General features: G+C 46.7%; 2 protein-coding genes across 2 annotated transcripts in view; one reads left to right on the top strand and one right to left on the bottom strand.

Moving 5' to 3' along the window:
• The first annotated feature begins 3,019 nt into the window (after nucleotides 1–3,019).
• LOC121844530 (leucine-rich repeat extensin-like protein 5) lies at nucleotides 3,020–10,487 on the top strand. Its single transcript, XM_042314751.1, has 3 exons — nucleotides 3,020–3,059; nucleotides 9,410–9,909; nucleotides 10,018–10,487. The coding sequence occupies exons 1-3, from the start codon at nucleotides 3,020–3,022 to the stop codon at nucleotides 10,435–10,437; spliced, it is 960 nt and encodes a 319-aa protein (XP_042170685.1). The 3' UTR covers nucleotides 10,438–10,487.
• Nucleotides 10,488–16,761: 6,274 nt separating this feature from the next.
• The window catches only part of clec19a (C-type lectin domain containing 19A), a 13,339-nt gene continuing 2,600 nt past the window's right edge, over nucleotides 16,762–27,500 (bottom strand). The window contains exons 2-5 of the mRNA XM_042314753.1: nucleotides 23,515–23,692; nucleotides 23,095–23,188; nucleotides 18,943–19,075; nucleotides 16,762–16,930 (exon numbers count right to left, since the gene is read on the bottom strand). Of these exons, the coding sequence (XP_042170687.1) occupies nucleotides 16,854–16,930; nucleotides 18,943–19,075; nucleotides 23,095–23,188; nucleotides 23,515–23,692 (482 nt within the window). The 3' untranslated portion in view covers nucleotides 16,762–16,853. The remainder of the gene's footprint in view (nucleotides 16,931–18,942; nucleotides 19,076–23,094; nucleotides 23,189–23,514; nucleotides 23,693–27,500) is intronic.

Raw genomic sequence — 27,500 nt, 5'->3', positions numbered from 1 at the left:
TGTCTGTGTTCCGCTGTCTGTGTTCCACGGTCTGTGTTCCGCTGTCTGTGTTCCGCTGTCTGTGTTCCGCTGTCTGTGTTCCACGGTCTGTGTTCCGCTGTCTGTGTTCCACTGTCTGTGTTCCACGGTCTGTGTTCCGCTGTCTGTGTTCCGTCTGTCTGTGTTCCACGGTCTGTGTTCCGCTGTCTGTGTTCCGCTGTCTGTGTTCCACTGTCTGTGTTCCATGGTCTGTGTTCCACGGTCTGTGTTCCGCTGTCTGTGTTCCGCTGTCTGTGTTCCACTGTCTGTGTTCCATGGTCTGTGTTCCATGGTCTGTGTTCCGCTGTCTGTGTTCCACTGTCTGTGTTCCACTGTCTGCAGCTACACTTCCTGGGGTTTATTATGGATCCTCATTAGTTTCTGTCAAAGGCAGCAGCTACTCTTCCTGGAGTTTATTATGGATCCCCATTAGTTCCTGTCAAGACAGCAGCTACTCTTTCTGGAGTTTATTATGGATCCCCATTAGTTCCTGTCATAGCAGCAGTACTCTTCCTGGGGTTTATTATGGATCCCCATTAGTTCCTGTCAAGGCAGCAGCTACTCTTTCTGGAGTTTATTATGGATCCCCATTAGTTCCTGTCATAGCAGCAGTACTCTTCCTGAGGATTATTATGGATCCCCATTAGTTCCTGTCAAGGCAGCAGCTACTCTTCCTGGGGTTTATTAAGGATCCCCATTAGTTCCTGTCAAGGCAGCAGCTACTCTTCCTGGGGTTTATTATGGATCCCCATTAGTTTCTGTCAAGGCAGCAGCTACTCTTCCTGGGGTTTATTAAGGATCCCCATTAGTTCCTGCCAAGGCAGCAGCTACTCTTCCCTACTCTTCCTGGGGTTTATTATGGATCCCCATTAGTTCCTGCCAAGGCAGCAGCTACTCTTCCTGGGGTTTATTATGGATCCCCATTAGTTCCTGTCAAGGCAGCAGCTACTCTTCCTGGGGTCCAAACACATTAAGGCAGTTACATTACATTACATTATATTATATTATATTACACAAAAGATAAAACAATACATTATATAACATTATTACACCAGTACACCTGTATAATACCACCATACACCAATATTACAATGTACCAATGTGTAGAGTGTGTGTGTGTGTGTGTGTGTGTGTGTGTGTGTGTGTGTGTGTGTGTGTGTGTGTGTGTGTGTGTGTGTGTGTGTGTGTGTGTGTGTGTGTGTGTACACCAGTACACCTGTATAATACCACCATACACCAATATTACAATGTACCAATGTGTGTGTGTGTGTGTGTGTGTTGCCTTAGGACCAGTCCATGTCATATTAGTCTACCAACAAGATTGCTCAGCAGAAGTTGTATTTTGACATGTTCATGTTCATAATGTCTTTCTGAGGATGATGTGTAGGATAATGTATTTCTGAGGATGATGTGTAGGATAATGTATTTCCGAGGATGATGTGTAGGATAATGTATTTCCGAGGATGATGTGTAGGATAATGTCTTTCTGAGGATGATGTGTAGGATAATGTCTTTCTGAGGATGATGTGTAGGATAATGTCTTTCTGAGGATGATGTGTAGGATACTGTCTTTCTGAGGATGATTGTGTAGGATCATGTCTTTCTGAGGATGATGTGTAGGATAATGTCTTTCTGAGGATGATGTGTAGGATAATGTCTTTCTGAGGATGATGTGTAGGATACTGTCTTTCTGAGGATGATGTGTAGGATCATTTCTTTCTGAGGATGATGTGTAGGATCATGTCTTTCTGAGGATGATGTGTAGGATAATGTCTTTCTGAGGATGATGTGTAGGATACTGTCTTTCTGAGGATGATGTGTAGGATCATGTCTTTCTGAGGATGATGTGTAGGATCATGTCTTTCTGAGGATGATGTGTAGGATAATGTCTTTCTGAGGATGATGTGTAGGATACTGTCTTTCTGAGGATGATGTGTAGGATACTGTCTTTCTGAGGATGATGTGTATGATAATGTCTTTCTGAGGATGATTTGTAGGATCATGTCTTTCTGAGGATGATGTGTAGGATAATGTCTTTCTGAGGATGATGTCTAGGATACTGTCTTTCTGAGGATGATGTGTAGGATACTGTCTTTCTGAGGATGATTGTGTAGGATCATGTCTTTCTGAGGATGATGTGTAGGATCATTTCTTTCTGAGGATGATGTGTAGGATCATGTCTTTCTGAGAATGATGTGTAGGATCATGTCTTTCTGAGGATGATGTGTAGGATAATGTCTTTCTGAGGAGGATGTGTGGAATAATGTCTTTCTGAGGATGATGTGTACAATAATGTCTTTCTGAGGAGGATGTGTAGGATAATGTCTTTCTGAGGATGATGTGTAGGATAATGTCTTTCTGAGGATAATGTCTGATACATGCAGATTTCTTTCAAACTGTATATGCAACTAACCAACTAACCCACACCTCTCCTCTCCCCCTCTCTCCCCCTCTCTCCTCTCTCCCCTACCTCCTCCCTCTCTCTCCCCTCTCCCCCCCCTCCCTCCCTCCTCTCTCCCCTCTCCCCTCTCTCCCCCTCCCTCTTCTCTCCCCTACCTCCTCTCCTCTCTCCTCTCTCCCCCTACCTCCTCCCCTCTCTCCTCTCTCCCCTACCTCCTCCCCTACCTTCCCCTCTCCCCCTACCTCCTCCCCTCTCTCCCCTACCTCCTCCCCTCTCTCCCCCTCTCTCCCCTACCTCCTCCCTTCTCCCCCTCCTCCCTCCTCTCTCCCCTACCTCCTCCCCTGTCTCCCCCTCCCTCCTCTCTCCCCTACCTCCTCCCCTCTCTACCCTCTCCTCCCTCCCTCAAGTGTACGGACACAACATGAAGAGCAGTAATGATTTTGTGGGGAGGATCGTGATTGGCCAGTTCTCCACGGGTCCCCCTGAGACCTCCCACTGGCGCCACCTGTTGGCCAGCCAGAGAACTCCGGTGGAACAGTGGCACAGCCTGCGGTCACGGGCAGAGTGTGACCGCGTCTCCCCCGCCTCGCTGGAGGTCACATGATAGAGCTGGAGAGGGATCAGGAGTTAGAGGTTAGGGGTCAGAGGTCAGGAGGAGAGGTTTAAGCTCAAAGTGTTGAGGTACACAGTAGGAAAGAGGAAGATGAAAGGGGGTCAGGAGTTAGAGGTTAGAGGTCGGGGTTTGATGTCAGGGAGGTGAGAAAAGGGTGTTAGAGGATGAGAGAGAGAGAGAGAGAGAGAGAGAGATAGAGACACAGGGAGAGGGACACAGGGAGAGAAGAGAGAGAGACACAGAGAGAGAAGAGAGAGGGACACAGAGAGAGAAGAGAGGACACAGAGAGACACAGAGACACAGAGAGAGAGAGAGACACAGAGAGAGAAGAGAGAGGGACACAGAGAGAGAAGAGAGAGGGACACAGAGAGAGAGGGAGAGAAGGAAGGGGAGACAGAGGTCAGGGTCAAGGCCACCAGCAGGGCCGAATTAAGGAATCATAGGCAGGGGCTCAACATTTTTTATGAGCCTAATAGTAAAGACGTTATTTAACTGTAAAAATATATATTTGTCTCAGCCCCGGGCCCCAGGCCTATGGTTGGAGGTTCCAGTAAAAAATAATATATATATATATAGGGTCTGTATATATATATATATATATGTATATATATATACATTTCTATTTTTCTCGGTCTCAAGGGCCTCAGGGCTTCAGCCCCTGCATTAATCAAGCCCTGCATTAATCAGGCCCTGCATTAATCAGGCCCTGCATTAATCAGGCCCTGCATTAATCAGGCCCTGCGTTAATCAGGCCCTGCATTAATCAGGCCCTGCATTAATCAGGCCCTGCATTAATCAGGCCCTGCATTAATCAGGCCCTGCCAACAAGATGAACCGTCCTCAGCTCTCCAAAATTGCTGCCTCTCTTCCCCCTCACCTTCCTGACTGACCTCCCAGCCTCCTAGCAGTGTTACCAGAGACAGAGTCTGTGTCCCCAATGGCACCCTATTCCCTATATAATGCACTACTTTAGACTATGGGCCCCTCCTCCCTATGGGCCCCTCCTCCCTATGGGCCCCTCCTCCCTATGGGCCCCTCCTCCCTATGGGCCCCACCTCCCTATGGGCCCCTCCTCCCTATGGGCCCCTCCTCCCTATGGGCCCCTCCTCCCTATGGCCCCCCTCCCTATGGGCCCCACCTCCCTATGGGCCCCACCTCCCTATGGGCCCCACCTCCCTATGGGCCCCTCCTCCCTATGGGCCCCTCTCCTCCCTATGGCCCCTCCTCCCTATGGGCCTCTCCTCCCTATGGGCCCCTCCTCCCTATGGGCCCCCTCCTCCCTATGGCCCCTCCTCCCTATGGGCCTCTCCTCCCTATGGGCCCCTCCTCCCTATGGGCCCCTCCTCCCTATGGGCCCTGGTCAAATGTAATGCTCTACATAGGGAATAGACAGACTGACTATCCCTGGCTAGTTACCCTCTGGGCTTCATCTTTTTCCCATTGATACGATCAGACAGGAGAGGAGATCGTTCCCCTTATCATCGCCATCATTCCTTAACCTTCTGCTGCTGACTGGATTACCTTCTGCTGCTGACTGGGTTACCAGGTGCCCTTATAACCTGACTGGGTTACCAGGTGCCCTTATAACCTGACTGGGTTACCAGGTGTCCTAACCCAGCTGTTTAAGGTTACCAGGTGTTCTAACCCAGCTGTTTAAGGTTACCAGGTGTTCTAACCCAGCTGTTTAAGGTTACCAGGTGTCCTAACCCAGCTGTTTAATGTTACCAGGTGCCCTAATCCAGCTGTTTAAGGTTACCAGGTGCCCTAACCCAGCTGTTTAAGGTTACCAGGTGCCCTAACCCAGCTGTTTTAGGTTACCAGGTGCCCTAACCCAGCTGTTTTAGGTTACCAGGTGCCTGTGGTGCTAGCATGGCTGTAGTGCCTCAGTGCTGACAGACTGGTGCTAACACAGGTACAGTGGACTGAGTCCCTAGGTTGAGACCATGCCTCTACTCTTCACAGTGTTCAACTGACAACACATTGGTGAGTGTGTCCCAAATGACACCCTATTCCGTACACAGTACACTACTGGGCCCTGGTCAAAAGTAGGGCACTATTTAGGTAACAGGGTGCTATATTTTGATTTGGGATGCAGCCATTAACTGATAAAAAAAATGTTGATGTTCTCTGAAGTGGTTGACTAACTAACGGTTGCTGATAATCAGTGGTTTGAAATAGTTGGAAGTGGATCCAAACTTTACTTGTCTGTGGAAATCATAGAGTTGGATAGAGGGCTCATCTTCACATCTGTTACATAATGGCTACTGTGACAGCATGGGCAGCGCCACTGAGGGCTTTCTCCATTTTAGAGTAGTTTCTACTACTACTTTTTCTATGAGTCAGTGAACAAACTGAAAGGGTGCGTACTGCCCCATGGAGGGTGTTGTCTGAGCAGGTATAAAGACAAGGTTGGTGATTTACTGCCCCCTGGGGGGTGTTGTGTGAACAGGTATAAAGACAAGGTTGGTGATTTACTGCCCCCTGGAGGGTGTTGTCTGAACAGGTATAAAGACAGGGTTGGTGATTTACTGCCCCCTGGAGGGTGTTGTCTGAACATTTATAAAGACAAGGTTGGTGATTTACTGCCCCCTGGAGGGTGTTGTCTGAACAGGTATAAAGACAAGGTTGGTGATTTACTGCCCAATGGAGGGTGTTGTCTGAGCAGGTATAAAGACAAGGTTGGTGATTTACTGCCCCCTGGAGGGTGTTGTCTGAACAGGTATAAAGACAAGGTTGGTGATTTACTGCCCAATGGAGGGTGTTGTCTGAACAGGTATAAAGACAAGGTTGGTGATTTACTGCCCCCTGGAGGGTGTTGTCTGAACAGGTATAAAGACAAGGTTGGTGATTTACTGCCCCCTGGAGGGTGTTGTCTGAACAGGTATAAAGACAAGGTTGGTGATTTACTGCCCCCTGGAGGGTGTTGTCTGAACAGGTATAAAGACAAGGTTGGTGATTTACTGCCCCCTGGAGGGTGTTGTCTGAACAGGTATAAAGACAAGGTTGGTGATTTACTGCCCCCTGGAGGGTGTTGTCTGAACAGGTATAAAGACAAGGTTGGTGATTTACTGCCCCCTGGAGGGAGTTGTCTGAACAGGTATAAAGACAAGGTTGGTGATTTACTGCCCCCTGGAGGGTGTTGTCTGAACAGGTATAAAGACAAGGTTGGTGATTTACTGCCCAATGGAGGGTGTTGTCTGAGCAGGTATAAAGACAAGGTTGGTGATTTACTGCCCCCTGGAGGGTGTTGTCTGAACGATGATAACGTAGTTAGATGATGTAGTTAGATGATGTAGTTAGATGATGTAGTTAGATGATGTAGTTAGATGATGTAGTTAGATGATGTAGTTAGATAACGTAGTTAGATGATGTAGTTAGATGATAGTTAGATGATGTAGTTAGATAACGTAGTTAGATGAGGTAGTTAGATGATGTAGTTAGATAATGTAGTTAGATAATGTAGTTAGATAACGTAGTTAGATGATGTAGTTAGATAACGTAGTTAGATGATGTAGTTAGATAACGTAGTTAGATAATGTAGTTAGATAACGTAGTTAGATGATGTAGTTAGATAACGTAGTTAGATAACGTAGTTAGATAACGTAGTTAGATGACGTAGTTAGATGACGTAGTTAGATAACATAGTTAGATAACATAGTTAGATGATGTAGTTAGATGATGTAGTTAGATGATGTAGTTAGATAACGTAGTTAGATGATGTAGTTAGATAACGTAGTTAGATGACGTAGTTAGATAACGTAGTTAGATGATGCAGTTAGATAACGTAGTTAGATAACGTAGTTAGATGATGTCGTTAGATGATGTCGTTAGATGATGTCGTTAGGTATTGTACAAAAGAAAAGAGTCGAGCCGAACGAGAAGAACAGATTGTGTATCGTCAAACTTTTAAAAACGGGTTTTTAAACATGTTTTTACCTCTACGTTTCACAGCTTTAATCTAGAACCAAACAAGTAGTGATTTTACTGAGCTTTCTCCTCCTCCTCCTTCAGCTCAGTCACTATAAACACAGACTGCATCTCCCAAGTGGAACCTATGTAGTGCACAATCATGGCACGTAGGGTTTTAGTCCAAATGTAACTATAGAGGGACCCTCTGTCAACAGTACTGCACTATAGAGGGACCCTCTGTCAACAGTACTTCACTACAGAGTTCTTACTGGTGTTTAATATGTCCTAAATAGCACCCTATTCCCAAGAAAGTGTACCCTATAGGCCTCTGGTCAAACGTAGTGCACTATATGGGGAATACGGCCCATAGGTCTCTGGTCAAACGTAGGGCACTATATAGGGAATAGGGCCCATAGGTCTCTGGTCAAACGTAGTGCACTACATAGGGAATAGGGCCCATAGGTCTCTGGTCAAACGTAGTGCACTACATAGGGAATAGGGCCCATAGGTCTCTGGTCAAACATAGTGCACTACATAGGGAATAGGGCCCATAGGTCTCAGGTCAAACGTAGTGCACTACATAGGGAATAGGGCCCATAGGTCTCTGGTCAAACGTAGTGCACTACATAGGGAATAGGGCCCATAGGTCTCTGGTCAAACGTAGTGCACTATATAGGGAATAGGGTGTCATTTGGGACAGACGTGATGTGTTGTGGTCTGCCAGTCTGTGTGAACGTCAGTGTTTCTCCATCTGGAACCGGTGATATTTGCTGTCTGTTTTGGTACTACGTGTGTCTCTATGTGTTAGTTTGACTCATCTGTTTCATTGAGTATAAACACTTATAATCTGATGGTACAATCGCTGTCAAGAGGAAATGTTTATTGTTTTGTTGTTGAAGATGGACGTCTGGGGCCGTGTCCACGTATCAAACATCTCAGAGTGGAAGTGCGTGCTGATCTGAGATAAGTTTGCTCTTTTAAATATCAACGAATGAGATGATTTGGACAGGACATGGGGACCTGATTACCAGAACAGCGTTCTTACTCTGAGAGACTTGATGTAAATACAGCCCCTGGTCATTATAGTTACAATGTCGCTGTGTCTGACCCAAAGCAATAGTTCCTGTGTTTACTGTCTGACTTATGAATCTCTCGTAGCTGTACAGCTCTGTCTTGTAGTGGAAGTCCTGGCACAGTGGATGTTTAAAGACTGGATGTTTGTTAATAGTATGATGTACATAGACATACACACGGTTACCGACCTCTTCCAGACCTGACCTCTTCCACCTCTCCCCGACCTCCTCCACCTCTCCCCGACCTCCTCCACCTCTCCCCGACCTCCTCCACCTCTCCCCGACCTCCTCCACCTCTCCCCGACCTCCTCCACCTCTCCCCGACCTCTTCCACCTCTCCCCGACCTCCTCCACCTCTCCCAGACCTCCTTCCACCACCTCTCCCCCCAGACCTCCTCCACCTCTCCCAGACCTTACCTATTCCACCTCTCCCAGACCTCTTCCACCTCTCCCCGACCTCCTCCACCTCTCCCAGACTATTCCACCTCTCCCCCAGACCTCCTCCACCTCCCCAGACCTCCTCCACCTCTCCCCGACCTCCTCCACCTCTCCCCGACCTCTTCCACCTCTCCCCGACCTCCTCCACCTCTCCCCGACCTCCTCCACCTCTCCCCGACCTCCTCCACCTCTCCCAGACCTCCTCCACCTCTCCCCACCTCCTCCACCTCCCCCGACCTCTCCACCTCTCCCAGACCTCTTCCACCTCTCCCCACCTCCTCCACCTCTCCCCTACCTCCTCCACCTCTCCCCGACCTCCTCCACCTCTCCCAGACCTGACCTCCTCCACCTCTCCCAGACCTCCTCCACCTCTCCCCGACCTCCCACCTCTCCCCGACCTCCTCCACCTCTCCCCGACCTCCTCCACCTCTCCCAGACCTCCTTCCACCTCTCCCAGACCTCCCACCTCTCCCCCACCTCCTCCACCTCTCCCAGACCTCCTTCCACCTCTCCCCGACCTCCTCCACCTCTCCCAGACCTCTTCCACCTCTCCCAGACCTCCTCCACCTCTCCCCTGACCTCTTCCACCTCTCCCCTACCTCCACCTCTCCCCAGACCTCTTCCACCTCTCCCCGACCTCCTCCACCTCTCCCAGACCTTACCTCTTCCACCTCTCCCCGACCTCCTTCCACCTCTCCCAGACCTCTCCACCTCTCCCAGACCTCCTCCACCACTCCCAGACCTCTTCCACCTCTCCCCCGACCTCCTCCACCACTCCCAGACCTTACCTATTCCACCACTCCCAGATCTATTCCACCACTCCAGACCTCCTCCACCACTCCCAGACCTGACCTCTTCCACCACTCCCAGACCTCTTCCACCACTCCCAGACCTCTTCCACCACTCCCAGACCTGACCTCCACCACTCCCAGACCTGACCTCTTCCACCACTCCCAGACCTATTCCACCACTCCCAGACCTCTTCCACCACTCCCAGACCTGACCTCTTCCACCACTCCCAGACCTCCTCCACCACTCCCAGACCTTACCTATTCCACCACTCCCAGATCTCTTCCACCACTCCCAGACCTCTTCCACCACTCCCAGACCTGACCTCTTCCACCACTCCCAGACCTCTTCCACCACTCCCAGACCTGACCTCTTCCACCACTCCCAGACCTATTCCACCACTCCCAGACCTATTCCACCACTCCCATACCTATTCCACCACTCCCAGCCCTTACCTCTTCCACCACTCCCAGACCTTACCTCTTCCACCACTCCCAGACCTCTTCCACCACTCCCAGACCTCTTCCACCACTCCCAGACCTCTTCCACCACTCCCAGACCTCTTCCACCACTCCCAGACCTTACCTCTTCCACCACTCCCAGATCTCTTCCACCACTCCCAGACCTCTTCCACCACTCCCAGACCTTACCTCTTCCACCACTCCCAGGCCTCTTCCACCACTCCCAGACCTTACCTCTTCCACCACTCCCAGACCTCTTCCACCACTCCCAGACCTTACCTCTTCCACCACTCCCAGACCTTCCACCACTCCCAGACCTCTTCCACCACTCCCAGACCTTACCTCTTCCACCACTCCCAGACCTCTTCCACCACTCCCAGACCTCTTCCACCACTCCCAGACCTCTTCCACTACTCCCAGACCTCTTCCACTACTCCCAGACCTCTTCCACTACTCCCAGACCTCATCCACTACTCCCAGATCTCTTCCACCACTCCCAGACCTTACCTCTTCCACCACTCCCAGACCTCTTCCACCACTCCCAGACCTCTTCCACCACTCCCAGACCTCTTCCACTACTCCCAGACCTCTTCCACCACTCCCAGACCTCTTCCACTACTCCCAGACCTCTTCCACCACTCCCAGACCTCTTCCACTACTCCCAGATCTCTTCCACCACTCCCAGACCTCTTCCACCACTCCCAGATCTCTTCCACCACTCCCAGACCTTTGTGATGTTTCCATATCAATGTTGTTGTTTCGCATCAATAAAACACCAAATAAAGCTCAATGGTTGTGTAATGATGAATCAGTGTGTGCGTGTGTGTGTGTGTGTGCGGTGTGTGTGTGTGTGCCTGTGTGTGTGTGTGTGTGTGTGTGTGTGTGACCTGTGTGTGTGTGTGTGTGTGTGTGTGTGTAGGAACATGATCAGCTTAACCTCTCCATGGGCTAACAGCTATGGGTCACACACAACATGACCATCCACCACTCCCAGATGTATATCTTCCACCTGTGTGTGTGTGTGTGTGTGTGCGGTGTGTGTGTGTGTGTAGGAACATGATCAGCTTAACCTCTCCATGGGCTAACAGCTATGGGTCACACACAACATGACCATATAGTGTGTGTGTGTGTGTGTGTGTGTGTGTGTGTGTGTGTGTGTGTGTGTGTGTGTGTGTGTGTGTGTGTGTGTGTGTGTGTGTGTGTGTGTGTGTGTGTGTGTGTGTGTGTGTGTGTGTGTGTGTGTGTGTGTGAACATTCCGGTTGTTTTGGTTGGAGAGGAATGCACCACAGAGGAGGGGAGGGACACAGACCCTGACATGCACACACACCCACAGGGAGAGCCGACATGGCTCTCCCACAGACCTCACTGGGAACCAGCTCCCAGACACTCAACACCACACTTTTTCTGCCCCTCCCACCATCTAAAGGTGGAGTTGCCAGTTCAAACCTCTTTAATCCCCTGCTCCCTCAGCCTCACACCTTCCAGGTCACTGCCAATGTGTACTACCTCTTAGGCTGACCCACCTCCCCCTTCCAAGACAACACATAACCTGCTGCTTCCCAAATAGCCCTCTATTCCTTTGTAGTCCTACATTTCCCAGAGCCCAATGGGGTTTTTACCACTCCCAGCCTCACTACACTTATAAAGTCCTGGTATCTTCCACTCCCAGTGGTAGGTTATATAACTACTGTCCTGGTCTCTTCATAGTAACTACAGTGGTAGGTTATATAACTACCCAGACTCTTCATAGTAACTACCAGGTTATATAACTACTGTCCTGGTCTCTTCATAGTAACCAGTGGTAGGTTATATAACTACTGTCCTGGTCTCTTCATAGTAACCAGAGGTTATATACTACTGTCCTGGTCTCTTCATTCCACCACTGTCCTGGTCTCTTCAGTACAGTGGTAGGTTATATAACTACTGTCCTGGTCTCTTCATAGTAACACAGTGGTGGGTTATTAACTACTGTCCTGGTCTCTTCATAAACACCAGGTTATATAACTACTGTCCTGGTCTCTTCATAGTAACTACAGTGGTAGGTTATATAACTACTGTCCTGTGTTCATAGTAACTGTGGTGGTTATATAACTACTGTCCTGTGTGTCTTCATAGTAACTACAGTGGTAGGTTATATAACTACTGTCCTGGTCTCTTCATAGTAACTACAGTGGTAGGATATATAACTACTGTCCTGGTCTCTTCATAGTAACTACAGTGGTAGGTTATATAACTACTGTCCTTCAGTAACTACAGTGTGTGTCCACTCAACTGTGGTGTGGTCTCTTCATAGTAACTGTGGTAGGTTATGTGTCCTGGTCTCTTCATGTGTGTGGTAGGTTATGTACTGTGGTCTCTTCATAGTAACTACAGTGGTGGTTATATGTACTGTCCTGGTCTCTTCATAGTAACTACAGTGGTAGGTTATATAACTACTGTCCTGGTCTCTTCATAGTAACTACCAGTGTCCTGGTCTCTTCATAGTAACTACAGTGGTAGGTTATATAACTGTCCTGGTCTCTTCATAGTAACTACAGTGGTAGGTTATATAACTACTGTCCTGGTCTCTTCATAGTACTACAGTGGTAGGTTATATAACTACTGTCCTGGTCTCTTCATAGTAACTACAGTGGTAGGTTATATAACTACTGTCCTGGTCTCTTCATAGTAACTACAGTGGTAGGTTATATAACTACTGTCCTGGTCTCTTCATAGTACACAGTGGTAGGTTATATAACTACTGTCCTGGTCTCTTCATAGTAACTACAGTGGTAGGTTATATAACTACTGTCCTGGTCCTTCATAGCTACAGTGGTAGGTTATATAACTACTGGGAACCTCTTCATAGTACTAACATGACTACTGTCCTGGTCTCTTCTGCTACCAGTGGTAGGTTGTTAACTACTGTCCTGGTCTCTTCATAGTAACTACAGTGGTAGTTATATAACTACTGTCCTGGTCTCTTCATAGTAACTACAGTGGTGTTTCCATATAACTGTTGTCCTGGTCTCTTCATAGTAACTACAAATATAACTACTATCTGGTCTCTTCATAGTAACTACAGTGGTAGGTTATATAACTACCCTGGTCTCTTCATAGTAACTACAGTGGTAGGTTATATAACTACTGTCCTGGTCTCTTCATAGTAACTACAGTGGTAATATAACTACTGTCCTGGTCAGATGTAACTACAGTGGTAGGTTATATAACACTGTCCTGGTCAACATAGTAACTACAGTGGTAGGTTATATAACTACTGTCCTGGTCTCTTCATAGTAACTACAGTGGTAGGTTATATAACTACTGTCCTGGTCTCTTCATAGTAACTACAGTGGTGGGTTATATAACTACTGTCCTGGTCTCTTCATAGTAACTACAGTGGTAGGTTATATAACTACTGTCCTGGTCTCTTCATAGTAACTACAGTGGTGGGTTATATAACTACTGTCCTGGTCTCTTCATAGTAACTACAGTGGTAGGTTATATAACTACTGTCCTGGTCTCTTCATAGTAACTACAGTGGTAGGTTATATAACTACTGTCCTGGTCTCTTCATAGTAACTACAGTGGTAGGTTATATAACTACTGTCCTGGTCTCTTCATAGTAACTACAGTGGTGGGTTATATAACTACTGTCCTGGTCTCTTCATAGTAACTACAGTGGTAGGTTATATAACTACTGTCCTGGTCTCTTCATAGTAACTACAGTGGTAGGTTATATAACTACTGTCCTGGTCTCTTCATAGTAACTACAGTGGTGGGTTATATAACTACTGTCCTGGTCTCTTCATAGTAACTACAGTGGTAGGTTATATAACTACTGTCCTGGTCTCTTCATAGTAACTACAGTGGTAGGTTATATAACTACTGTCCTGGTCTCTTCATAGTAACTACAGTGGTGGGTTATATAACTACTGTCCTGGTCTCTTCATAGTAACTACTGGTAGGTTATATAACTACTGTCCTGGTCTCTTCATAGTAACTACAGTGGTAGGTTATATAACTACTGTCCTGGTCTCTTCATAGTAACTACAAGGTTATATAACTACTGTCCTGGTCTCTTCATAGTAACTACAGTGGTGGGTTATATAACTACTGTCCTGGTCTCTTCATAGTAACTACAGTGGTAGGTTATATAACTACTGTCCTGGTCTCTTCAAGTAACTACAGTGGTAGGTTTATAACTACTGTCCTGGTCTCTTCATAGTAACTACAGTGGTGGGTTATATAACTACTGTCCTGGTCTCTTCATAGTAACTACAGTGGTAGGTTATATAACTACTGTCCTGGTCTCTTCATAGTAACTACAGTGGTAGGTTATATAACTACTGTCCTGGTCTCTTCATAGTAACTACAGTGGTAGGTTATATAACTACTGTCCTGGTCTCTTCATAGTAACTACAGTGGTAGGTTATATAACTACTGTCCTGGTCTCTTCTACACTACATGACTAGTAACTACAGTGGTGGGTTATATAACTACTGCTCTAACTAGCTGTTCTTACTTACCACTCTTTCTTTAGTGTACCTGCTCAGTTTAATTAACTAACGAGGTGCAGGTAAAGATCCGTGTGTTCTTGTCTTTTTGGTACATACTTGTAAAATAGAAGCGTGGTAAGTCCGATGTACTGTAACTACCTAGTGGTTCTATAGCTTCCCTAGAATAAGGTTATTTACCAATGTGTTGTCGTTCAGGCTGAGCGTGTGATGGAGAAGGAACTCAACAGTCAAGACACAAAACAACCACAGTGTCATGGTCGTCCTCCTCTTCATCTGAAGAGGAGAGGCGAGATGGATCGGAGGACCAAAATGCGGCGTGGTTTGTGTTCATCATTCATTTTAATACAGAAAACACTGAACACTGAAACACTATACAAAAACAATCAACGAAATAACAACCGTGAAGCTAAATGCAAACTGTGCTGAAACAAGCCATCAACATGGACAATCACCCACAGACAAACAGTGCAACCCAGGCTACCTAAGTATGATTCTCAATCAGAGACAACTAATGACACCTGCCTCTGATTGAGAACCATACTAGGCCGAAACATAGAAATACCCAAATTATAGAAAAACAAACATAGACTGCCCACCCCAACTCACGCCCTGACCATACTAACTAAATACAAAACAAAGGAAATAAAGGTCAGAACGTGACACACAGTCTGTTTTTCTTATTAAATGTATTAAATGTATTGATCAAAGTATTGATGATTGGTCCTCGATCACCTACATGACAGTACAGCAGTACATGTAGACGTTCACACATCAACAACAACTGTCTCAAATAGCACACTAGTTCCTTTTACAGTACACTACTGTTGACCTGAGTCACATAGAGCTCTGTCATAAAGGTGTGCCCTACATAGGGAATAGGGTACCATTTGAGAGTTGACCAAACATCAAAGTATCTTAGTGGTAACAGGGCTGCAGGGTGAAGAGGTGAGAAGGAACACAGAACAGAACGCAGACTGCTGAAGGACCGGGCTGCTTCAGAACAGAATGCAGACTGCTGCGAAGGAGAACAGAATGCAGACTGCTGCTGCTTCAGAACAGAATGCAGACTGCTGAATGCAGACTGCTGAAGGACCGGGCTGCTTCAGAACAGAACGCAGACTGCTGAAGGACCGGGCTGCTTCAGAACAGGATGCAGACTGCTGAAGGACCGGCTGCTTCAGAACAGAAAGCAGACTGCTGAGGGACCGGCTGCTTCAGAACAGAAAGCAGACTGCTGAGACACCGGCAGTCCAACTTCTAACAGATACCTCATTTTTGAAGAGAAAAGCAAAGGAGGGATCGAGGAAAGGAAGAATGGATTGAGGGAAGGAAGGAGGGGATGGATGGAAGAAAGGAGGGATGGATGGAAGGAAGGAAGGATGGATGGAAGGAGAGATGGAGGGAAGGAAGGAAGGAAGGATGAGGGATGAAGGATGAGGGATGGAGGGAAGGAAGAAAGGAAGAAAGGAAGAAAGGAAGGAAGGAAGGAAGGAAGGAAGGAAGGAAGGAAGGAAGGAAGGATGGTTGATGACTGGCCTTCACATGATGAGTCCCATGTATTCCTCTGTGTGTGTGATGTCGTGAATGGCACCCTATTCAATACCTAGTGCATTATACTATGGGAGGGAGGGGGAGGGAGGGAGGGGGAGGGAGGGAGGGAGGGAGGGAGGGAGGGAGGGAGGGAGGGAGGGAGGGAGGGGGAGGGAGGGAGGGGGAGAAGATGAGGAGGGAGGAGAAGAAGAGAGGGAGGGTTGAGGGAGGGAGGGAGGGAGGGAGGGAGGGAGGGAGGGAGGGAGGGAGGGAGGGAGGGAGGGAGGGAGGGAGGGAGGGAGGGAGGGAGGGAGGAGAAGAAGAGAGGGAGGGGGAGGGAGGAGAAGAAGAAGAGGGGAGGAATGAGGGAGGAGAAGAAGAAGAAGAGGGGAGGAATGAGGGAGGAGAAGAAGAAGAGAGGGAGGAATGAGGGAGGAGAAGAAGAAGAGAGGGAGGAATGAGGGAGGAGAAGAAGAAGAGAGGGAGGAATGAGGGAGGAGAGGGAAGAGATGGAGGGTTGAGGGAGGAGAAGAAGAGAGGGGAGGGGGAGGTAGGAGAAGAAGAGAGGGAGGAGGGAGGTAGGAGAAGAAGAGAAGGAGGGGGGGAGGGAGGAGAAGAAGAGAGGGAGGACTGAGGGAGGAGAGGGAAGGGAGGGAGGGTTGAGGGAGGAGATGAAGAGAGGAAGGGTTGAGGGAGGAGATGAAGAGAGGAAGGGTTGAGGGAGGAGAAGAAGAAAGGGAGGGAGGAAGGAGGAGATGAAGAGAGGAAGGGTTGAGGGAGGAGAAGAAGAAAGGGAGGGTTGAGGGAGGAGAAGAAGAAAGGGAGAGTTGAGGTAGGAGATGAAGAGAGGAAGGAATGAAGGAGGAGAGGGAAGAGAGGAAGGGTTGAGGGAGGAGATGAAGAGAGGGGGTTGAGGGGTGAGGGGAAGGGTTGAGGGAAGAAGAAGAAAGGGAGGGTTGAGGGAGATGAGAACAAGGGGTGAGCAGCAATGAAGGGAGTGTGAGTGAGTGAACAACAGTGAAAGTGTGTGTGTGTGTGTGTGTGTGTGTGTGTGTGTGTGTGTGTGTGTGTGTGTGTGTGTGTGTGTGTGTGTGTGTTAGTTAGTGCTGGACCCCAGAGGTCTAGTTGTCCACTGTGGGGATCTTGCACACGAAGGGAAAGGCTTTGTCACAGCTGTTATCATTCCAGGACCTCAGCGCTGTCAGAAACACACACACACACACACACACACACACACACACACACACACACACACACACACAGCGCTGTTAGAAACAAAAACAACACTACATTGACTGACTCATCAGCTACGGACGTGTGTGTGTGTGTGTGTGTGTGTGTGTGTGTGTGTGTGTGTGTGTGTGTGTGTGTGTGTGTGTGTGTGTGTGTGTGTGTGTGTGTGTGTGTGTGTGTGTGTGTGTGTGTGTGTGTGTGTGTGTGTGTGTGTGTGTGACTCATTACACAGGTGTCTGTTCTGGCACCCAGTTGTCCTAATGATGCACACAGTTTATTACCCAACAAGGGAGACCTGAGAGGGATTCAGCCTCAACTGGTTATAGATGCCTGGTATAACAGCAAGGCCTGATGGGGGTTCTGGCATAAAGGCTCTGAAATGGCCAGGCCTGTTTCTCTGAGTTTCTTTACTAGTGTGTGTCCCCACTATGCATATGATTGTGTGTGTGTGTGTGTGTGTGTGTGTGTGTGTGTGTGTGTGTGTGTGTGTGTGTGTGTGTGTGTGTGTGTGTGTGTGTGTGTGTGTGTGTGTGTGTGTGTGTGTGTGTGTGTGTGTGTGTGTGTGTGTGTGTGTGTGTGTGTGTCAGCGGGGACACATACTTGGACAGAAACTCAGAGAAACACATCCGAAACAACCAATTAAGAACCTTTAGGTCGTCCCCTGGCTCAATCATGAACCTTTAGATCGTCCCCTGGCTCAATCATGAACCTTTAGATCATCCCCTGGCTCAATCAGGAACCTTTAGATCGTCCCCTGGCTCAATCATGAACCTGTAGGTCGTCCCCTGGCTCAATCATGAACCTGTAGGTCATCCCCTGGCTCAATCATGAACCTTTAGATCATCCCCTGGCTCAAATCATGAACCTTTAGGTCATCCCCTGGCTCAATCATGAACCTGTAGGTCATCCCCTGGCTCAATCATGAAACCTGTAGGTCATCCCCTGGCTCAATCATGAACCTTTAGATCATCCCCTGGCTCAATCAATAATCTTTAGGTCATCCCCTGGCTCAATCATGAACCTTTAGATCATCCCCTGGCTCAATCAATAATCTTTAGGTCATCCCCTGGCTCAATCATGAACCTGTAGGTCATCCCCTGGCTCAATCATGAACCTGTAGGTCATCCCCTGGCTCAATCATGAACCTGTAGGTCATCCCCTGTCTTAATCATGTTTTATTGGGTAATACACTGTGTGTATGCATTATTGACTGCCTGTGTGTGTATGCATTATTGACTGCCTGTGTGTGTTTATGCATTATTGACTGCCTGTTTGTGTTTATGCTTATTGACTGCCTGTGTGTGTTTATGCATTATTGACTGCCTGTTTGTGTTTATGCTTATTGACTGCCTGTGTGTGTGTATGCATTATTGACTGCCTGTGTGTGTTTATGCATTATTGACTGCCTGTTTGTGTTTATGCTTATTGACTGCCTGTGTGTGTGTATGCATTATTGACTGCCTGTGTGTGTGTGTATGCATTATTGACTGCCTGTGTGTGTTTATGCATTATTGACTGCCTGTTTGTGTTTATGCTTATTGACTGCCTGTGTGTGTGTATGCATTATTGACTGCCTGTGTGTGTTTATGCATTATTGACTGCCTGTTTGTGTGTATGCATTATTGACTGCCTGTTTGTGTGTTTATGCATTATTGACTGCCTGTGACTTATTGACTGCCTGTTTGTGTGTTGTGTGTGTGTGCATTATTGACTGCCTGTTTGTGTGTATGCATTATTGACTGCCTGTGTGTTTATGCATTATTGACTGCCTGTTTGTGTGTATGCATTATTAACTGCCTGTGTGTGTATGCATTATTGACTGCCTGTGTGTGTGTATGCATTATTGACTGCCTGTGTGTGTTTATGCTTATTGACTGCCTGTTTGTGTGTATGCATTATTGACTGCCTGTTTGTGTGTATGCATTATTGACTGCCTGTGTGTGTATGCATTATTGACTGCCTGTGTGTGTGTCTCACCGCTGTTCTGCCTGTACCAGATCTCGACACAGTCTTCCTCTTCGGGGATGCGGTGTATGCCGTCGTCAGGCTGGTTGCCATCCCAGTAGCTGTATCCATAGTTACTGCCGTCGGTCCACTCCAGAGTGCCCTCCTACAGTCAGGAATAGTATGACATGGTACATGTAACAACCTGGGCAGACTGCTTTAATGAAAAGGGAAGTTTAGCTAAAACCTAAAACTGACCGTTACCTAAACTCTGAGTCTGACTCTCAACTGGGACCTCATTTTAGCCCCGTTTGGAAAGTTAATAAGAGGTTTGCACGTCAGATATGTCCTGTTAGCTGTTTCCCATGAGAGTTGTACTAGTAGTTACAAACACCACTGATCTGGGGACAGCTTAGTGTTTTACAACCCTAACGGTTAAGGTTAGGATAGGGGAAGTGTAAACTGATCCTAGATCTATTCATAAAGAGGGAACTTATACCCCTGGTCCAATAAAACCACTCTGTAGTGAGTTCCGGCAACAGATATACTGGATCACATCAGTGATAATCAACACCAACCCTGGCTAAACCAAACAAACCTGGGCTGCATTATTACCTTTATTTAACTAAGAACAAATTCTTATTTACAATGGAGGCCTAGGAACAGTGGGATAACTGCCTGTTCAGCTCAGGGATTTGAACTTGCAACCTTCCGGTTACTAGTCCAACGCTCTAACCACTAGGCTACCCTGCCGCCCCATTAGTGATAATCAACACCAACCCTGGCTAAACCAAACAAACCTGGGGCTGCATCCTAACATTATTACCTTTATTTAAGCTAGGCAAGTCAGTTAAGACCCAACGCTCTAACCACTAGGCCACCCTGCCGCCCCATCAGTGATAATCAACACCAACCCTGGCTGAACCAAACAAACCTGGGCTGCATCCTACCATTATTACCTTCCGGTTACTAGTCCAACGCTGTAACCACTAGGCTACCCTGCCACCTCTACACTCTAACCACTAGGCTAACCTGCCGCCCCATTAGTGATAATCAACACCAACCCTGGCTAAACCAAACAAACCTGGGGTTCGATCCTAAATGGCTTCCTGTTCCCTTCGTAGTGCATTACATTTGACCAGAGACTAGCTCTCCTCTGATCAACAGTAGACTACTATAGGAATAAGGGGTGCCATTTGGGACGTAGGCCCAGTCTAGGTTCTCTATCTCTGGAGGTGATGGCTTGGTGACTCTGTAGTGGGTTTACCAGCAGTGTGTTAATGAACCAGCCTTTCAGTTCTAGAGTGAAATATCTACGTCAGACTGGCTTCCTATAGAGCTGGACTGACAGGCTCCTGTTGGTTTCAGTTCTAGAGTGAAATATCTACGTCAGACTGGCTTCCTATAGAGCTGGACTGACAGGCTCCTGTTGCTTTCAGTTCTAGAGTGAAATATCTACGTCAGACTGGCTTCCTATAGAGCTGGACTGACAGGCTCCTGTTGCTTTCAGTTCTAGAGACTGAAATATCTACGTCAGACTGGCTGGCTTCCTATAGAGCTGGACTGACAGGCTCCTGTTGCTTTCAGTTCTAGAGTGAAATATCTACGTCAGACTGGCTTCCTATAGAGCTGGACTGACAGGCTCCTGTTGCTTTCATTTAGTTTTTATTTGACCTTTATTTATACAGGTTTTTCTCATTGAGATAACATCTCTTTTCCAAGAGAGACCTGGTCCAATAGCAGCAGGGGGAACAACGTTTCAGACAAAACAATTTACATACACTAACACGACATTAAACAAAACTATAACCACACATACAGTACAACAATTACATTTTACGTTAAAAAACACGAAAGTCTTGACTAAAAACAGCTTGCCTAAAGACAATTACACTCTATGATATAGACATCGATCAAGTGTTTAAACTCCACCGACGAAACTAGATCATCAAATTTCAAAATGTTCAGGAGAGAATTCCAGGGCCACGGAGCTAAGTAACTAAAACTATTTCTACCATGACCTGTTCTAGTTGTTGGTACTGTTAGAAGTAAACCCTCTGGGATCTATTAGCATATCCAGCAAACTGGGAACGTTCCTAGAACAATAGCTTAGATTTCCATTCATTTCTAGTTGGGGTTTTATCTAACATTAGGATTATAACGTCCCAAAAACATTAAAATAATTATTCAGAAAACAATTTGAACTGAAATCTCATTGGAATGTTCGAACGTTCACTAAAACTTTATTCACAACATCTGTAACAATCACCACAGAAGAATTCCCCAAAGGTTCTCATGAGGTTTCCAGATGATGTAACAATCACCACAGAAGAATTCCCCAAAGGTTCTCATGAGGTTTCCAGATGATGTAACAATCACCACAGAAGAATTCCCCAAACGTTCTCATGAGGTTTCCAGATGATGTAATAATGTTTTAGAACACACTGACACAACTTAATGTGAGTGGGAACGTTCTGGAAACATCTGACAAACGTTTTACACAAACATTGTCTTATCATTAGCACAACTGGATAGTTTTTGTCTTATGAGAACATTTGCCGCAAACTAACGAATGTTCTGGGAACTTTCACAAAAACAATTTTGGTTTGCTGGGTAGATGTAATAGTAATCTATAAAATGTTTACTTTAACGAAAATGTTTTTTAAAATATATTTTTTAATTTTACATTTTTATGTACACATAATGTACTTCAACAGTATGCATTAAGATGCCTGTAAAATAATGAAAGTGTCCAAATTGAATGTAAACATTAATACATGCATTTCTATAGCTTCCTAAATCTATTCTAGTGCCGAGAAGAAGGCACAGCATTTTCAACACAGGTTTTAAATTTGTTTTACTATTTTCTACATTGTAGAATAATAGTTAAGACATAAACACTATGAAATAACACATATGGAATCATGTAGTAACCAAGAAAGTGTTAAACAAATCTAAATATATTTTATATTTGAGATTCTTCAAAGTAGCCACCCTTTGCCTTGATGACAGCTTTGTACACTCTTGGCATTCTCTCTCAACCAGCTTCATGAGGTAGTCACCTGGAATGCATTTCAATTAACAGATGTGCCTTGTTAAAAGTAAATTTGTGGAATTTCTTTCCTTCTTTCAGCCAATTGGTTGTGTTGTGACAAGGTAGGGGTGGTATACAGAAAATAGCCCTATTTGGTAAAAGACCAAGTCCATATTTTTGGTTCCAACCGCCGTGTCTTTGTGAGACGCAGAGTAGGTGAACGGATGATCTGCGCATGCGTGGTTCCCAATGTGAAGCATGGAGGAGGAGGTGTGATGGTGTGTGGGTGCTTTGCTGGTGACACTGTCTTTGATTTATATAGAATTCAAGGCACACTTAACCAGCATGGCTACCACAGCATTCTGCAGCAATACGCCATCCCATCTGGTTTGCGCTTAGTGAGGCTATCATTTAATTTTCAACAGGAAAATGACCCAACACACCTCCAGGCTGTGTAAGGGCTATTTTACCAAGAAGGAGAGTGATGGAGTGCTGCATCAGATGACCTGGCCACCACAATCACCTGACCTCAACCCAATTGAGATGGTTTGGGATGAGTTGGACTGCAGAGTGAAGGAAAAGCAGCCAACAAGTGCTCAGCATATGTGGGAACTCCTTCAAGACTCTGGGAAAATCCTTCCAGATGAAGCTGGTTGAGAGAATGCCAAGAGTGTGAAAAGCTGTCATCAAGGCAAAGGGTGGCTACTTTGAAGAATCTAAAATCTAAACTCAGTTTTAATTTGTTTAACACATTTTTGGTTACTACATGATTCCATATGTGTTATTTCATAGTTTTGATGTCTTCACTATTATTCTACAATGTAGAAAATAATAAAAATAAAGAAAAACCCTTGAATGAGTCGGTGTGTCCAAACGTTTAACTGGCACCATAAATCCTAGTTGGAAGATTCTTTGTATTACATCTGAGGAGACATCTGCAGAGATTGAATTCACGATAACTGCTGCAGATGTCAACCCCAGAGTACATTACCTTAAAAGACAAGTACAGTGTGTTTGTTGACAACATATGAGGTAGTGATTATCCAGGCAGTGGTGCTTAATAGGGTTTCTGGAAAACTACCCAGAAGACTCCGGGAATTGGGAGGGAATTCTGGGAAAGATCCTGGAATGTTTGAACCCTCAGTGCTTACCTGTCTCCTGTCGTGAAGGCCGATCCATATGTCTGTTGGTATCCCTGGGATACGGCTGTTGACGAGATCGTAGACGAACACATTCTCCTCCCAGCTGAGAACTCAGACAAGGGATGGTTAGAGTTAGAGAGAGGTGTCTGTGTGTGTGTGTGTGTGTGTGTGTGTGTGTGTGTGTGTGTGTGTGTGTGTGTGTGTGTGTGTGTGTGTGTGTGTGTGTGTGTGTGTGTGTGTGTGTGTGTGTGTGCGGTTTGTATGTGTGTGTGTCTGTGTGTGTGTGCGTTGTGTGAGTGTGTGTATGTGTGTGTGTGTGCGGTGTGCGTGTGTGTGTGTGTGTGCGTGCGTGTGTGTGTGTATCCTCTCACCTGTAGTGTGGCAGTGTGTGGACCTTTGTGTGTGTATATGGACAGGTATCCCTCTCACCTGTGTACGGAGGTGAGTTTGGCAGACTTGAGACCGTTGGAGAATTCAGCACAGTACAGGTCAGCCTCGGCCCAGGTACGGTTCAGAGGGAAAAAACGGTAGCAGTGACCTTCGAACTCAGTCCAGAACAACGGACAGGTGACGGGAAGGCCTGGTTCTGGCAACTGTAGGGGGAAGGCTGGGGGAGGGAGGGGAGGGGAGGGAGGGGAGGGGAGGGGGGAGGGGGAAGGGAAGGGAAGGGAAGGGAGGGGAGGGGAGGGGAGGGGAAGGGAAGGGAAGGGGAAGGGAAGGGAAGGGAAGGGAAGGGAAGGGAAGGGAAGGGAAGGGAAGGGAAGGGAAGGGAAGGGAAGGGAAGGGAAGGGAAGGGAAGGGAAGGAAGGGAAGGGAAGGGAAGGGAAGGGAAGGGAAGGGAAGGGAAGGGAAGGGAAGGGAAGGGAAGGGAAGGGAAGGAAGGGAAGTCAGAAGATGGAAAGAGGAGAGAGGAGAGAGGCGAGAGGGGGGAGGTAAGCGGAGCGGGGGAGAATAGAGAATGAAAGAGAATAGGTTACACTGCTCTTAAGTAATTGTGAATACTCCGCATTTAAGGTTGTCCTTGTCATGTTCATTATCAAGTTAGACTGCAGCACTCCTATCCCAAAGTTTACAGAAGTATTTTCCAAAAGTTTTCTATATTCTGAAGTGATAACCTCATCATTCTGAAGTGATAACCTCATCATTCTGAAGTGATAACCTCATCATTCTGAAGTGATAACCTCATCATTCTGAAGTGATAACCTCATCATTCTGAAGTGATAACCTCATCATTCTGAAGTGATAACCTCATCATTGTAGGCTATGTGTTTTATATGTCTGTATTTCAGACCTTGACTAATAATGTTCTGTCCTCTGTCATGTTTCAGAAGGACCCCAGGAAGAGCAGCTGATGCTTTTGCAGCAGCTAATGGGGATCCTAATAAATACCAAATTGTCCCGTGTTTATGCACTTACCCAAAGCTAGACTTTCAGTCACTCTGTATCCCTTCACCAAGACTTTCAGTCACTCTGTATCCCTTCACCTAGACTATCGGTCACTGTATCCCTTCACCAAGACTTTCAGTCACTCTGTATCACTTCACCAAGACTTTCAGTCACTCTGTATCCCTTCACCTAGACTATCGGTCACTGTATCCCTTCACCAAGACTATCGGTCACTCTGTATCACTTCACCAAGACTTTCAGTCACTCTGTATCCCTTCACCTAGACTATCGGTCACTGTATCCCTTCACCAAGACTATCGGTCACTCTGTATCACTTCACCAAGACTTTCAGTCACTCTGTATCCCTTCACCAAGAGTATCAGTCACTCTGTATCCCTTCACCTAGAGTTTCAGTCACTCTGTATCCCTTCACCAAGACTATCAGTTACTCTGTATCCCTTCACCAAGACTATCAGTCACTCTGTATCCCTTCACCTAGACTATCGGTCACTGTATCCCTTCACCAAGACTATCGGTCACTCTGTATCACTTCACCAAGACTTTCAGTCACTCTGTATCCCTTCACCAAGACTATCAGTCACTCTGTATCCCTTCACCTAGACTTTCAGTCACTCTGTATCCCTTCACCAAGACTTTCAGTTCGTCACGGATCCCTCTGGATCTGTCATTACACACCTGGTCCCTATTCCCATGCATTAGTAATTGGATACTGTAGGTGTGCCCTTTCTTCACCGTTGTCCGGTCCATTATTGTCCCAATGTCCGTTGGTTCGTGTGAGTACCTGTGCTGTGTTGTTTTGGCTTTCATGTCGCTTATATTGTGCAGATGTTTGCGGGTCTCGTCCCGTGTGATAATCATTGTGCGATTGTGTATTTATTCGAGGTACTCCTCACTCTTTTGTTTGGGTTTCTACCCTGTGTTTTGTATGCTGTATGTGTTTGTTTGGTCTTCGTCCCCGTGCCTTTACACGGCACGCTGTAATTTGGGAAATAAAAACCCCTATTACGCATTCCTGCGCCTGTCTCCCGATCTCTTTATACCAGTGTGACCCAGTTACTCTGTATCACTTCACCAAGACTTTCAGTTACACTGTATCACTTCACCAAGACTATCAGTCACTCTGTATCCCTTCACCAAGACTATCAGTCACTCTGTATCCCTTCACCAAGACTATCAGTTACTCTGTATCACTTCACCAAGACTTTCAGTCACTCTGTATCCCTTCACCAAGACTATCAGTCACTCTGTATCCCTTCACCAAGACTATCAGTCACTCTGTATCCCTTCACCAAGACTATCAGTCACTCTGTATCCCTTCACCAAGACTATCAGTCACTCTGTATCCCTTCACCAAGACTATCAGTCACTCTGTATCACTTCACCAAAGGTAGACTTTCAGTTACTCTGTATCCCTTCACCAAGACTTTCAGTCACTCTGTATCCCTTCACCAAGACTTTCAGTTACTCTGTATCACTTCACCAAAGGTAGACTTTCAGTCACTCTGTATCCCTTCACCTAGACTTTCAGTCACTCTGTATCCCTTCACCTAGACTATCAGTCACTCTGTATCACTTCACCAAGAGTTCCAGGTACTCTGTTACTGTATATGTTGAGAGGACAGGCTGCACTTCTCTTAACATGTTCAGACTAGGGCCTCACGTGTGGCGCAGGGGTCTAAGGCACCGCAGTGCTAGAGGCGTCACTACAGACCCGGGGTCGATCCCGGGCTGTATCACAACCGGCCGTGATCGGGAGTTTCATAGGGCGGCGCACAATTGGCACAGGGCCATCTGGGTTAATAATCTGGGTTGGCCATCTGGGTTAGTCATCTGGGTTAATCATCTGGGTTGGCCACCTGGGTTAGTCATCTGGGTTGGCCATCTGGGTTGGCCATCTGGGTTAGTCATCTGGGTTGGTCATCTGGGTTAGTCATCTGAGTTAGACATCTGGGTTAGTCATCTGGGTTGGTCATCTGGGTTAGTCATCTGGGTTAGTCATCTGGGTTAGTCATCTGGGTTAGTCATCTGGGTTAGTCATCTGGGTTAGTCATCTGGGTTAGTCATCTGGGTTAGTCATCTGGGTTGGCCATCTGGGTTAGTCACCTGGGTTAGTCATCTGGGTTAGTCATCTGGGTTGGCCATCTGGGTTAGTCATCTGGGTTGGCCATCTGGGTTAGTCATCTGGGTTAGTCATCTGGGTTAGCCATCTGGGTTAGCCATCTGGGTTAATCATCTGGGTTGGCCAGTGGGGGCTTTACTTGGCTCATCGCACTCTAGCGACTCCTTGTGGCGGGACGGGCGCCTGCAGGCTGACCCCGGTCATCAGGTGAACGACCATACTCTCCCTAAAAATCTAAATAGAGGTGCATGGCAGAGACACAGATAGCATACGTTCTCCTGAAACTACACATCTCTGTGCCCGCTTGCTTTCCAATAGACTCCAGATACCCCAACTAAACTCTCACAACAGCTACAAACATGTCAGTTAGACTCCAGATACCCCAACTCAACTCTCACAACAGCTACAAACATGTCAGTTAGACTCCAGATACCCCAACTCAACTCTCACAACAGCTACAAACATGTCAGTTCAATTCTTCTTCTTTTATCAAAACCAGTTAGATTAAATCCAGCCACACAGCCTCCAATGAGAAGAAGAAAACCAGAAACAGGAAGTTCTTGAAATGACAAAAGGCAGTTTATAAAACTTGACTAAACAGTAAACACAGACACAACTGTCTTGAGTAACGAGGAAAAAACTGAAATACTCTCATTAGAAACAAGACATTGTAACAGCAATAAGATACATGTAGAAATATCAAATAAAGGTTTAAAAAACTGTACATGTCACAGCATAGGCATGTAGTCATGCAATTTCTATATGAGAACACACATCTAGTCTCTAGCTCCACCAGCCCTAGGCGGTCTCTCCCTCTAGCTGTCCCAGAAAGGAGTCATGTGGTCAGGTTGGCTCCCTGCTCATGCACCCTGATCCTCTGGTTCTGCTG

Source organism: Oncorhynchus tshawytscha, unplaced genomic scaffold, assembly GCF_018296145.1.
Source record: "Oncorhynchus tshawytscha isolate Ot180627B unplaced genomic scaffold, Otsh_v2.0 Un_contig_1722_pilon_pilon, whole genome shotgun sequence".
NCBI classification, from domain to species: domain Eukaryota; kingdom Metazoa; phylum Chordata; class Actinopteri; order Salmoniformes; family Salmonidae; genus Oncorhynchus; species Oncorhynchus tshawytscha.
The sequence above is the reverse complement of the archived record's forward strand: the minus strand, read 5'-3'. Positions and strand labels throughout refer to the sequence as shown.

Excerpts from the sequence above, each read along its gene's own strand:
- LOC121844530 (XM_042314751.1), top strand. The coding sequence starts at position 3,020 with ATGATAGAGCTGGAGAGGGATCAGGAGTTAGAGGTTAGGG. Across the intron at positions 3,060-9,409 it reads TCAGGAGTTAGAGGTTAGGG|ACCTATTCCACCACTCCCAG; the intron begins GTCAGAGGTCAG and ends CACCACTCCCAG. Across the intron at positions 9,910-10,017 it reads ACCTCTTCCACCACTCCCAG|ACCTCTTCCACCACTCCCAG; the intron begins GCCTCTTCCACC and ends CACCACTCCCAG.